At 42.1% G+C, this 12,834-nt stretch overlaps 2 protein-coding genes across 2 annotated transcripts; one reads left to right on the top strand and one right to left on the bottom strand.

The window, feature by feature from the left end:
* Nucleotides 1-44: 44 nt before the first annotated feature.
* cul4b (cullin 4B) lies at nt 45-9,950 on the bottom strand. The gene is made up of 21 exons (XM_085935488.1): nt 9,877-9,950; nt 8,887-9,648; nt 7,176-7,291; nt 6,987-7,090; nt 6,802-6,871; nt 6,408-6,481; nt 6,168-6,330; nt 5,992-6,081; nt 5,626-5,708; nt 5,482-5,549; nt 5,038-5,156; nt 4,768-4,960; nt 4,596-4,700; nt 4,396-4,506; nt 4,207-4,292; nt 3,516-3,623; nt 3,324-3,437; nt 2,388-2,493; nt 2,134-2,306; nt 1,902-2,054; nt 45-998 (listed from the first exon to the last, which is right to left on the bottom strand). The coding sequence occupies exons 2-21, from the start codon at nt 9,338-9,340 to the stop codon at nt 903-905; spliced, it is 2,586 nt and encodes an 861-aa protein (XP_085791614.1). The 5' UTR covers nt 9,341-9,648; nt 9,877-9,950; the 3' UTR covers nt 45-902.
* A 136-nt stretch (nt 9,951-10,086) lies between these two features.
* Nucleotides 10,087-12,076, top strand: mcts1 (MCTS1 re-initiation and release factor). The gene is made up of 7 exons (XM_085935521.1): nt 10,087-10,105; nt 10,472-10,541; nt 10,792-10,944; nt 11,016-11,113; nt 11,244-11,377; nt 11,734-11,801; nt 11,881-12,076. The coding sequence occupies exons 2-7, from the start codon at nt 10,531-10,533 to the stop codon at nt 11,960-11,962; spliced, it is 546 nt and encodes a 181-aa protein (XP_085791647.1). The 5' UTR covers nt 10,087-10,105; nt 10,472-10,530; the 3' UTR covers nt 11,963-12,076.
* The last annotated feature ends 758 nt before the right edge of the window (nt 12,077-12,834 follow it).

Below are 12,834 nucleotides of genomic sequence, written 5' to 3'. Positions count from 1 at the left end.
CTCTGTACATGCAATCGAATGAAGTACTGCAAAGCTCTAACCTCTACATGAAAGTAATTTTAATCTTAAGCAAGGAACCTAACATGTTTGTACAAAGATGTTTATTCTTTCATGTTGTACGCCAAAACACTCATCACTTCCCGCAAGCCCCGCAGAACTCTTTAGTGTGTAACATTTCGAAGGGGAAAAAATGTGAGAGGTTCAAAATGATGATGAAATGTGCTTTTGGCATTTAAACTGGGGGGGGGGAGCCAGTGGACTGTAAGCAGGTTAAAATGTCGTGTCGGCTAGCCAAGGACTGTACTAAACAAAAATACAAAATATAGCACGAAAATTGAAGTGCTCCTTTTTTTCTGTCATGCGTTGCCATTCACAGTTTTGACAACTTGAATTTGACAGTCACTGAGTAAAGTAGCCCAATAGTCTCATATTTGATAGGGGCTGATCGGCATTTACAAGGTGCTGAACCCCCAACTGCCCCCCCCCCCAAACTAAAGAAAATAATTGGACAAAGTGACTCTAACAAAGAGCATGTGTGGACAAGGAATCTTAAGTTTGAAAATAAATATTTTCTGTCACTTGAAAAAAAAAAAAAAAAAAAAAAAAACAGGAAAAAAAAAAAAAACAGCAAACGTGTCTATGTGTGCATCCTTTGTCCAGTGAGCTCAGAGGCACTGAGAAGTATGGACAAAATTCTTGATGCAGGCGCAGTCCACAGAATCTTGGACCCCCTGACGAAACATCCTGTGGAGCGGAATCCATTCTGCTCGCCGGTAGCTGGCTTGACAATGACATATTAACATCCACTGGGGCAAAAAAGGTTCATAGAGGCGGAGGATCACTCATGACCATCTGTACCTCTTTCTCTCTCTCTCACTGTTCATTTTTGTTTGTTTTGTTCTCTAAGCCACATAGTTGTACTGGTTGGGATTCTCCTTGTCGCGCTCCATATAGTCTCTGTCGATGAGAGACTCTATCCTCTTCTTCAGGTCAGCAGGCTGCATGGAGAAGCAGAGAGGAGGAACAGGATTTGAGCCACACCGTTCATGTATGCGCAAATATGAAATGTATTACACAACCTAAGTACAATGCAGTGGAAGAGCTTGTGCTTATTGAAGAGAACATTTAACTCAGTGGGGGGGGGGGGGTGGGGGTCTCTTGCATAAATATGTATACCATTGCTGCAGTAATGTGAAATAACCACTGCTAAATATACTGTATACTGTTTTGTGTGTCAGTCCAAATGAGTTGTGTTGAGTGGGATGGCGAGTGGTGTTTATTTCTGATTGTTGTTTATTGATGGTGTAAGCAAAACATGTCCAGGGCTGGCACATATGTCAATTAAGTTGGATGGAAATCTGGACAAAAACAGGCTATTTCACCATTTAGGCCACGATGGAAGAATTTAAACATGTTTGTATCATTTTTGTTTGCAAAATCTCTTGTCCTTCATGTCGTTTGAGTCATTTCATTAGTTTCACTATAACTAACAGTCGGGGGTCAGCTATCATTTGTCATAGTCATTGTTATGGTTTGTGCTATGCCAGATTTGTCTTTTGTCTGTTTTATGTTGCAAATCGTCCCGAATGCCTTGTTGCTCACAACTTTGGATTCCGTTGCGCTGTTGTAATGGAACTCAATTATAAAGCAAGATCCCTCTGTGTTGGATCTCAATTGATTGTATCCATGCACCTAAATAAGATGGATTGGCTGGAAATAAAGCACGGTATAAAAGTGGACTGACTGACTGGAGGAATAACAAAAGCTGGAATGTTCAGTATTGACCAACAGCAAGCTACTGATAACTGAACAATCAGTGAAATCATTTTGTGCATATGAACCACAAAAGCACCACTGTTTGCTTTGCAGCATTCTTCCTCAAAGCAAAAAGGCTTCATCACCTTGACGGGGAACTTGAGCTGGTTGTACACCTCTGACATGAGAAGGTTATGGCTCAGCGTTTTTCTCATCTTCATGATGCGCACGATGGCGGCATCGATCTGATACTGTCGATCCTGGAAGACCCTCTCCGTGGTGCTGGCTTGCTCCTCCACCTGAAGCGACAAACATTTTCAAGTTTGCTCTCGACATGCCCGATGAGGACACTGTGAGCGTGAGACCCAAAAGCTGTACCGTCTCTTTCATCTGGATCTGATTGATTTTGATGCGGAAAAGTCTGTGTTTGAATTCATCGTTGCAGGAGAACTTATCCCCATCTTCCACATCTTTGCTTTTTGGGATTTTGGTGAGGACACGCGCTTTGCCACATGCCAGTGACTGCAGAGTGCGACGCAGCTCACCGTCTTCTGTAGACCACATGACACCCGGGATCAGTTGTGCTCAATGACAGCGATGTGGAAATGGGAGGTTGGCTATACCAAGCGTACCTATTCCTGTCGCCAGTTTAATCTCCTCCAGGGTGAATTCCTCCCCTTCATTGAACATTAGCAGCACTAGAGTTTGGAAAAGGGACACCTGCAGCTCCTTCTTGCCCTGGTGTGAGAAACACATTACAGTTGATACAACCATACGAGGAAGTTCATCAGACTAGCGGACAATTTGGTCTTTTCTACTGCGCGAGTTCTACAGCAAAAAGTTCTTGCTCCGCCCTCAGTGGTCACTTTTGACACTTTTTGGGAGCAGTGGACTAACAATGGAACGGCTTTGCAGAACCTCCTCTGAGGTGCCTCTAAAACACAGGCCAAGCAGAGCTGTGATGTCATTGTGAGATGTATGATTGACAGATGTTGGTGTTTTTAAAACGATGTGGCAAGAAACTCCTCTGCATGTTCCCATTTCCTTGTTGAAGCACACAAGACAGAGCTGCCATACCGCCAAGTCATAAAAATAAAGTAGATACTGTACAGTACTAATATATTGTGCCTCAGAAAAATACTTAACCTTATGAAAATTGTATCTGTAGCGATGGGTGAAATAGTGAAACATATGGTCAAAATTTGAATGAGGCTTTTGACGTTTGTTTTCGGTTTAAAATGAATTACCCTAACTAGAATCATACGTCGCATCGTGGCCAAAGCTAAAATCCTGTTCAGTTATTGTGACTTTTTGTGTTTCAAATAGTAAATCCTTGCTGTGGCGGCTAACTAAACTCAACTAATTTGCTAACTTGTTAGAGAGTCGCATCCACTCGATTTCATGATGTCGTAGTAATGCAGCAAAAGTATTCGGCACAAAAAAAAAAAGAAGATGAATGTACTTTGAATGAACAAGGCTGCAGGGGTTGAAGTTGAGGGGAAAAAAAAAAAGGCAGTGGCTTATTGTTGTTTGAACTTTGTGGCATTCTAAAAAATAAGTACCCACACCTCTTTAAATTCAGCTTTTAAGACACAGTGGCCAAGCGTCGACTGCCACTGCAGTTTTCTGCCGCTGTGTTTGCCCAGGTAGAAGGTCTTGAAGATTTCTTGCAAGCGCACCATCTGGACGCAGATAAGGACAAGGCATTTATTACAAACGCGCCAAATTATATAACAGCTATTATATCAATATTTGCTAACCTCCGCAGGAAGATGCACTTCCATGGGGATGTAAGTGGGCCAGTAGCCCATGGTGAGGATGTTCACAGTTAGTTCAATGTTACCGGGGATGTTTTGGCACTGCATATACTGAAAGACATACGACATAGCAGGAGATGAACATGCTTTGGTCAAGTATTCTTCTTGCGGTTGGTTGGGAGGAAGCTGAGGACGCATCTTCTGGCTGTTTGCTCTGGTGCAATCCAGCTTTTCCTACTTCGTAAAAAACATGCATGCTAGGTTCATTGAAAACTCTATTGTGAATATATAGGTGCTCTGCGATTGGCTGCTGACCAACCCAGTCCTGGAAAACAAAGTCAGCTGAGATTGTGTCAAGTTCTCCAGTGATCCTAAGGAAGACAAATGCTACAGAAAATAGAGGGACGGCTGTCTAGGATCACTTTGGCTGTCAACTCCCTGCCAACAGCCGTTTTGCAAATTAGACTGTGCTCAAACTGCAGCTCAATTTTGATACATATGCGACATTTTCAAATTCAACCGAGGCCTCTTTTGTACGTCGATATAAATCAGCTATAGTAGATGTGACACATCTGCAGTGTGCAACACTCATCTGAACCCATCTGACCTATTCGTTTCCTGTCACTTTTCTCCAAAAATGGGCACTGCAGCTAATTAGCTACAGGAAACAACAGATTTTTTTGTGCATGCATACCTGTTTGAATTGGACCATAATGTCTTTCGAAAGCTCCATATCTTTGAACATCCCCTCCAGTTTGCTGGTGAAAGCTGCCCCACACTCTAAAATGAAAACATTCAGTCAATCAAATCATACAAACCTCCTTTTTTTTTTTTTTTTTTCCAATACTTCATTTAACATTTGCTTTATTTTTATTTTTTTTACCATGTTTTAATTTGGACAACATTGACTTCTCAGCATCCACAGAAGCACTTTTTCCGACCAGTAACCTCTTGGCCAGATCCTTCTTGTAAAAGGCCTCAAAAACGTCTTTACCTAAAAGAGAGCAAAAGCAAAATATATACACTCAGCAATGACCACAAAGGGGAGACGACACCACTGTTATAAACCTTGTTAATTATTACCATAGATAAATCTAAATATAATCATTATCTTATCCAACATCTTTTCCAATTCTTCATCTGTTGCCTCTTTGTTTCCAGCTCGCAGTTTAGAATCCACATGTTTGGCTGGAAATATAAATGACATTTAGACACAAGAAGACATTTAAGACTTCAACTATGCAGAATATCTCACCTATGAGCTCTGCGGGCTTATTGGGCCGCTTGTTGATGAATGTTTCGAAAGCCTCCTTCATGGCGTTCACAAACTTCTCATTTTTCATAAAGCACACATCGATGATATGGTCCACCTTGTCTTTGAAGTCGAGCAACTCTTGCACCATTGTTTTGTCTTTTTCAGGGTTAATCACAATTGTGCTCCCGAACGCCTGCAGGATGTGTTTGGAGCACATTGTGAGACTCAAACTTTCAAAACAAAGAAACTAGCATCTTCCACTACATGTACCTTTATGTACTCTATCCAGTGTTGCAGGAGAACTTGAACGCCACTTCGCACTCTGCTGAAGAGCTGATAGAGGAGCGATAGATCCTGAATCCTATTTTCATCCAGCAGGTGTGTCAGCCCTGGAGCAAAAATTCACATTCAGTCAAAATCAAGGCTCCATCTCGTGTGGGTGGTGTGATGGAAAATGTCACAATAACCTTTATGTACATAGAGGTGTTCACATGTCTTGCTAGATTGAGCTGTATCTGCTTGAGGTGTGTTTATTATTCATTTGTACGTGGTGCGGGATTTATGTTTGGCACCCCGCTCTGTGCCAAATATCATGACCTTGGCTTGTCTAACCTCTTCAATGATAAACTGAATAAGCTGTTATTTTTAAACTATTTGTTTCTGCTGTACTCTATTGGAGCATGTAATTGTTTTCCCATTTCAGCGACTGCTTACCTTTCTGCAGAGTTGCTGTGAGATGTTCGCCCAGCAGCTGCTTCTCCACTGTGGCAATAAGAGGTTTTCTACAATGCAAAGAAGCAATAATTATTATTTGTTTTTTAATCAGAATGAACAGACAAAGTGAAGTGGAACGCTCACTGTGTGCTCTGGTCTAAATAGGTAATGACTCGGTCTGCCTCCTCCTCCAAGCGTTTGTTGACATGGTGCAAATACTCGGGTACCTGTAAGCATATGGTGGCAAGGCAGGCAGTGAGATTTACTGAATAGCTCTCAACAAGGCAGGGAACCATCTTTGTTGACGCAAGTTTGCTGCGATGTAATTTTATGTGATTTGGTTTTGATATAAGGTAATCCTGCCCCAGTAGAACCCCCCCCCCCCCCCCCCCCAGCCCATTTGCACCACGGTAAATAAATATCCTGGCCACAAATTGAAAAAAAAAAGACAGTTTAGTGTCATATTTGAATAGTTCTTCATACTGAAAACAATATAAATGCATATCTCACCTCTCGCTCCTGCATCAGCCGCTGGCCTTCTGCAGCATACAGGCGATTTGTCTCCTCCAGAAAACGCTGCTCAAAGGAGTCTTGATAAATCTGTCGGAATTAGAGCATTTTCAATTGAGTCATTCGTCAACAGGTGGAAAGAGGGGAGCCATCAGTATAATATTGCTATACAGTACCTGCAAGTCCGAGAGCATGCTCAATAGGCTTCTCAGCAGACTGCGGTCTATCGCCTCGCCGTTACGCTCCCTTTCGATGAGGAGCAAAATGCCATCGATGGTTTTACTCTGGACCTTCAGGTCGCTAATAATGTAGAACCTAAAGAGCTCAAGACCCATGTCCCTGCGCAAGATGAACAGGCTTATGAGCAAGAAAGTCATTGAAGGTTTATAGAAAAGAAAAGGTTGGAGATAACTCACCAAATTGATGGCAGCATAGAGTTTTGTAAAACATAGGTACGGTCCAAAAATAAAAATATACCCCTGATCATTATCTGTGGAGAAAAGAAAATTCAGATTAAATTACATCCAGCAATTTTGCATCCCGCCATTCTAAAAAGAAATCAAATTCTTTTATATACGCACTCATTCCAAAAACAAATAAAACTTCTAGAAATGATGGTATCACGTTACTTTTGTCGCCTGAAATTCACAATAAGGTATTAGTATCGGTACTTGGTGCAACACAACACTAGTGATATTTCGAATAGGAAAACGGTTGTGTTCTACCTACTGCAATTGAATTCAATGTCATGACAATATCCACCTATTGTATGAAAGCAAGTACAAAACACCCAAAAGCATTAAAACCTACCATTTGTCTGCAGTGATCCTGCCAGCACTTGTCTATTTTCTTCAGGAAGAGTACACTGTCCAGGGCACCCGTGAGAACCATGTTAAGGCAAACGTAAGCTTACTGACAGGTTAGTATATTTGTGACGGACTCAATGAATTTAACAGACTTGCCTCACGGAAAATAAAACAATAAAAAAAGGATATTCTCTGAATTGATCAATCTGGGCCTTGATGTGATCTTCACACACGGCCCTCAGCTGTTTGTAAAGCTTGGCAGAGATTTTGTGGGAGCACAGATTCTCAACAGCCTGCAGAAGGGTTAAGAGGAGCATGTGAAGTTTAGGCAGAGGGAAAAGAGGAAAAAGCGATGGGTGGTAAGGCAGGACACGCTACCTGGTACAGCTCCTCCAGGTTGTACTTGATGGATGTGCTGTTCTGAATGGCCTCCACTGCCTCCTTCAGCTTCTGCCATGTTTCTTGTGTGTAGTTCTCTGGCAACTTGGGCTTTTCTGGGTGCAGAACAACACAGGATTGTAATGCCAACATTTTCGCTTATCCTCATGAGAAATATATGACCAAATTTGACACTCAACTAAAAATAACTATACTGTGTAGTACAATTTAGAAATGAATGGTTCTAGAAACATGTTATTCCTTGCTCCATGGTCATGTTGAAAGTCATTGAATTATCTTATTGTGAGAAGGATGCAAGCATGGCAAGCTAAAGCCACTTCCTTTCGAGAACCCGGCTTCCACGCAGCTCATTTTTGGCTCAAAACGAATCGTGCAATCACATTTGTTTATTCGTTGTGACGTTTGGTTCCTGAGCAAATCGCTCTTTGTCGGCGGAAGTCCATCCTCATTCGAAATGGCACGCGGCAGAGACATGATAGTTTGTTAACCACTCAGCATTGAATACGTTTTAAAGAAGCAGAAACACATGTACGCATTCAAATCCCAGCCGCTGACAACCCAGGAATCATTTATTAAACTGTCCACTTTTTGCTAATTGGTTCATTTTGCTCTCTGTCTGCCCAGAGTTTGTCCTACCCGAGAATTGCTGTTAGTGAGATTGGATCAGACTCTCTCGCCGGTATAAATCAAGACAATAAAAAAATAAAATTTCAATAATAATATTGGGATTTTGTTTGGTGGACTCTTGGTCTTGACGTTTGATTTAGTTCATTGAGAGTTTGTCATCTACTTTTGAGGTGTTCTGTTTTGCTGACCATTCTCGAGTGCACCTTGTGCACAGTCAAAAGAGTAACTGACAATGTTTTTTGCTTCTCTCCTGATGCAGCTAGGAAAAGCCCGTGTAGCCTAATTACAATTTGCTTGTATTTCCAAATGTTTATTATTGTGTAAACGTCACCAAAGTAAGCTACAATACCAATAGGTCGTTCAAAATTCCTTTGCAACAAGTGAGTAAAACGCAAACGTCGGCCAACCGTTTGGTGAACATTTGCAACCTTGAAGGAACCTGACGAGAATACAGCATTTGCAATCATTCGCTGCTAAGCGGGATAGCGGCTTAATTCTTCAATGTGCCTCACCCAGATGTAGGCGCTGGTCTTACGGTAACAATTATCACAACAACATACTCTCCTCGTCCGGAGCGCAAGTTCAAAACTTTACTGATTTTGAAACATTACAGTAACAAGTTCCAAAGCTGCGCAAGACACTTTTTAAATGGTGTAGGAGATTATGATTGCTGACTTCAAATAATCCGATCCACGAATGGCTCCCTCCTACTTCCAGTGTTTTATGGAAAGTCGAACATATATTTTCTTACTGGAGCTTTCGAGAATAAGGTGGATCAAGGTTAATGTAATTGCAGAACTGGTCTTACACAGCTGTAATGTGTTTTTATTTCATCTGCAAATGCTGCCCATGATAGTGGCGCATCGCTGGGTGGAAGTGCAGGTATTCAGACAGGGACACAGTGTTGATACTTTATGATCATCTTGTTTTGTCGCCATCTTGTGGCATTTGTAAGTAAGCATTTAAAAAAAAAAATCCCTTACAAGAAGGCGTTAGGCTTGATCCCTATTTTAGAGCAAATGGTGTGAAGTGTGGCATTATAATTACTATTATTTAGGTGTACCTTTGAAATTCTTGATGACTAGCTTCTTGGCGGCGCCGGGCTTGCTGTTGGAGAAGGTCCCCGAGCTCGCCGCGCTCTTGGTCAGTCCGTTGGCATGGTGGCCCCCCACGCCGGCGGCCAGGAGCACAGCTTTGCTTTTGTTGTTGGAGCACGAAGCAGCAGCAGCCTCCTCGGCCATTTTCACATCCAGCCCAATGAAGTCCACGGAATCCTCGAAGCGCAACTTCTTCTGGATGTGCACCGGCGACGAGGAGGCGGACGAGGAGGAAGTGAGGGTCTTGGGAGGCGAAGGGGAGATGGTGTCGCTGGTCTCTTCCCTCTCGGAGCCGTTTATTTTCCTCTTCTTCGAAGATATAATGTTGCCGCTGTCGTTTTTGACATTAGTAGCCGCTGCTCTTGCCTCTTGGGTTGGCGGTGGTGGGGGGTTAGGGGAAGATAAACCTGTTGGAAACATGAAAGAACGGGGAATACTAAATCTTAGCAGCCAGTCTTCTGATCAGAAACTTCCCAAAGCAAGCGAGAAGGACGAGCTCAACGTTGATGGGCGTATCTTGAGCTCCACACGAAGCCGTCCTCAGCTTGTTTTCCTTATCCCGCGGAGGAGAAAGATAGGAGAGAGTAAATTGTCCCGGTACAAGATCCACTAGCAGCTAGCCTGCTCTCTTTCTTGTTATTGCTGCTGGCATCCGAAAGAAAGATGGTGGCCTATTGCTTCCTCTTCTCGTCTTGAAACGCGTTGTCGAGTCCCCCGACGAACAATACCTGACAAAAGGAGCCCGTCAAAAAGAACACCTATGAAAGAACTAAAGTTGGAAGACGAGTGGTTTCACGCAGGAGTAAAGAAGCCACTGGTAACAACGAGAAAAACGGCTAAGAAAAACTACTCAGTGACCCGACCGGAAGTACTTTGTACAAAAGTACTTTTTGCACCAACGTGTTCCAACCCCTGTTGGCTGTTTTACCCACAAGGTGGCGCCATTTGATACTTACATAGTCCACTGTTTACGATGGAGTTCTCTTAACTTTGTATCCATCGACCCATTACAAGCGCTTATCATCACAAGGGTCGCAACTGGATGGATGGATGGATGGATGGATGGATGGATGGATGGATGGATGGATGGATGGATGGATGGATGGATGGATGGATGGATGGATGGATGGATGGATGGATGGATGGATGGATGGATGGGTAGAAACCAGGAATAACAGTTCAAAGGTAAAATGTGTTTTATTTTTTTAAATATACTTTTTGCCAAAGTTTCTGTACTGGAGTTGACACGCAAGTCAAGGTCCTAAAATTGGTTGAGAAATTTGCAAGTTACGACCTTATGACAGTGTTCATTCATTTTCTTTGATGGGAAATTCGCCCCTGCCAATATGGCTGTCATAAAGGCATGGTACGATGGTGACCCGAGCTGCTCCACCGCGTTGGTTTATGTAGGGGAACTGTCGTAAAAATAACGCAAAACGTTGCTCTGCTTTTCGGTCGTCGCAAAAATAAGCGTGCAAGTTGCTTAAATTTGGCATTATTTTTTTATTATATTGTTCCCTACTTGCGTTTCAAATACCATATCTGTTTCAGTGAGTGGAAAACAAGGCTTTGACCCACTCAGGGGACGCAAGGAAAGACGACCAACAACGATGTTCAAAAAGTACGTACCTATTTTGATAAGAGGGCTAACGCTAACAGACCTAGCAAACTAGGCTCGGATGGCAGGTGTTTTCTTGTCGTTTTTCCTAGCCGTTCCTTACATATTACATTTGTTAAATTATATATACATATTTGGACGACGCTACAAAGGTCTTGTAAGCTAAGCGATGTAGTATGCCGTTGTCTACGATTGCTGTATATTGTCTTGTGCTCGTTTCGAACTAAAACTCCTCTTGTGATCCCCGCTTCAGATTTGACGAGAAGGAGAATGTGTCAAACTGTATACAGTTAAAAACATCTGTCATCAAAGGAATAAAGAACCAGCTAGTGGATCAGTTTCCTGACATCGAGATATGGCTCAATCACATCATGCCAAAGAAGGACCCTGTCAAAATAGTGCGATGGTACGATTTTTCTCATTTACATCCTTTGGATTTCTGAATCTGTCAACTCATCTCTGTTATTCACCTTTCAGTCACGAACACATTGAAATCTTGACCGTGAACGGAGAGTTGCTCTTCTTCAGACAGCGAGAAGGCCCCTTTTATCCCACCCTGAGACTGTTGCATAAATGTAAGACGTTTAGACTCCTTAATGTTTGTAAAATAAAAATAAAACCCTAAGCACAGATGGAAAGTTTCGTTTTCCAGTCCTAGATGTATTAAATTCATTTCTGGTAACAAGCCTTCTTATCTCCTCACAGATCCTTTTATTCTTCCTCACCAGCAAGTAGACAAAGGTGCCATCAAATATGTCCTAAGTGGTGCCAACATCATGTGTCCTGGACTGACGTCACCGGGCGCCAAACTCTACCCGGCTGAATCAGACACAGTAGTTGTATCCTTATCTATTTTAGGTTTGCATGCAGTTAGCCACCTTGCATAAATACTTTGCCATATCTGCTCATACAATGGGCGGGAGCATTTATTTACTCAACTATAAGAGGATAGTATTGTAGTATTGAGGATAGTATATGTATTAGGGGAGGAGGTCTCTATTTGTACATAGTGTTGTCAATTTGTCACAATATCTAAATTAGGACTTCAATTTTAACATTAATCGTAACAATGTTTATTCCAAAGAAGTGCAAATAGGTCTCCTCGCCTTAAAATAAGCCCAAATGTTCAAAACAAAATTTACTTTCAAAGTGAGTCTTTTTTGCAGCGCATGTTGTCCTTAACAAGAATTTGTAGGCCATTATGGCAGAAGGCAAACAACACGCACTGTGCGTTGGCGTCATGAAGTTGTCTGCAGAGAGCATGTAAGCATCAAAGTACATTCATCAAAGCTGTCGACAGTCATGACCCTGATGACAACTATCGTTTTGTCTTTTCGAACAGAGAAAAAGTCAACAAGGGCATTGGCATCGAGAATGTTCACTATCTGAACGACGGACTGTGGCACATGAAAACGTATAAATAACACACCCACTCAAGCTTCCTGCTAAAATGAATACTTAGCAGCTGTTTCCACCGACTTAAGGCTTTGTACCAGTTCATCATTGTGCACCGATTAAAAGAAATCTCTCCATTTGAACTCGTCTCTTCTCACTGCACCTGTTAGATGTGAAACAGGATGTTTGCACAATGGCTGAGGAGTCATCCAACCCTTATGGTTTGTCAACTCTACTCTAAAATGCATAAACATGTTCTTATTTCAAAGACTGTCAAGTGAATTTGAAGCTTTATTTCTAAATTGTATGTTTGAACTCGAGATTCATTGGTAGAAACAAGCCAACACGAGTGAACTATGTACTGTAGTACTAAATTCTGGAGCATTTTCGACCATTCGTTTTCCGGTATTTTATGTGACTAAAAGGGGGCCCAGTGACAATATACTTTGGCCTTGGCATGAGACAACCTCCCTCTCGATACAAGAACTTGATCAGCAGTTTGACGATGCAATTGCAACATGCAGTTAGCTATGCCTGCGCCACAAAAAAAAATAACTTCCCTTTGGCTTGTTTGTGGAAATTGCCACTTTAGGGCACACCCATATAGACAGTTGGATGTGCAACTTGAGTGATCTTGTTCCTGCACGGAGGAACCCAGTGACGACCCGGTGGGACAATGTCTGGCAAATGAAGGCCGTGTGTGTATGGTAGGCATAAGAAAGATATATGATCCAGATTTGATAAAATAGTTGAGTGAAATGGAGATTCAGCTGACACACATAATTCAGGAGAACATTTCTACGGCCTTTTATCTTTCAAATTTGGCAATATTAACACTGTTCTGATGTTAGATTTACCTCATTTATTTGGACTTAAAGATTAATTTGAGCAAGAGTAGTAA

This window comes from Syngnathus leptorhynchus, chromosome 2, assembly GCF_054491065.1.
Source record: "Syngnathus leptorhynchus isolate UIUO chromosome 2, UIUO_Slep, whole genome shotgun sequence".
Taxonomy (NCBI): domain Eukaryota; kingdom Metazoa; phylum Chordata; class Actinopteri; order Syngnathiformes; family Syngnathidae; genus Syngnathus; species Syngnathus leptorhynchus.
Note: the sequence above shows the minus strand (reverse complement) of the source record. Positions and strands in the feature narration are given on the sequence as shown.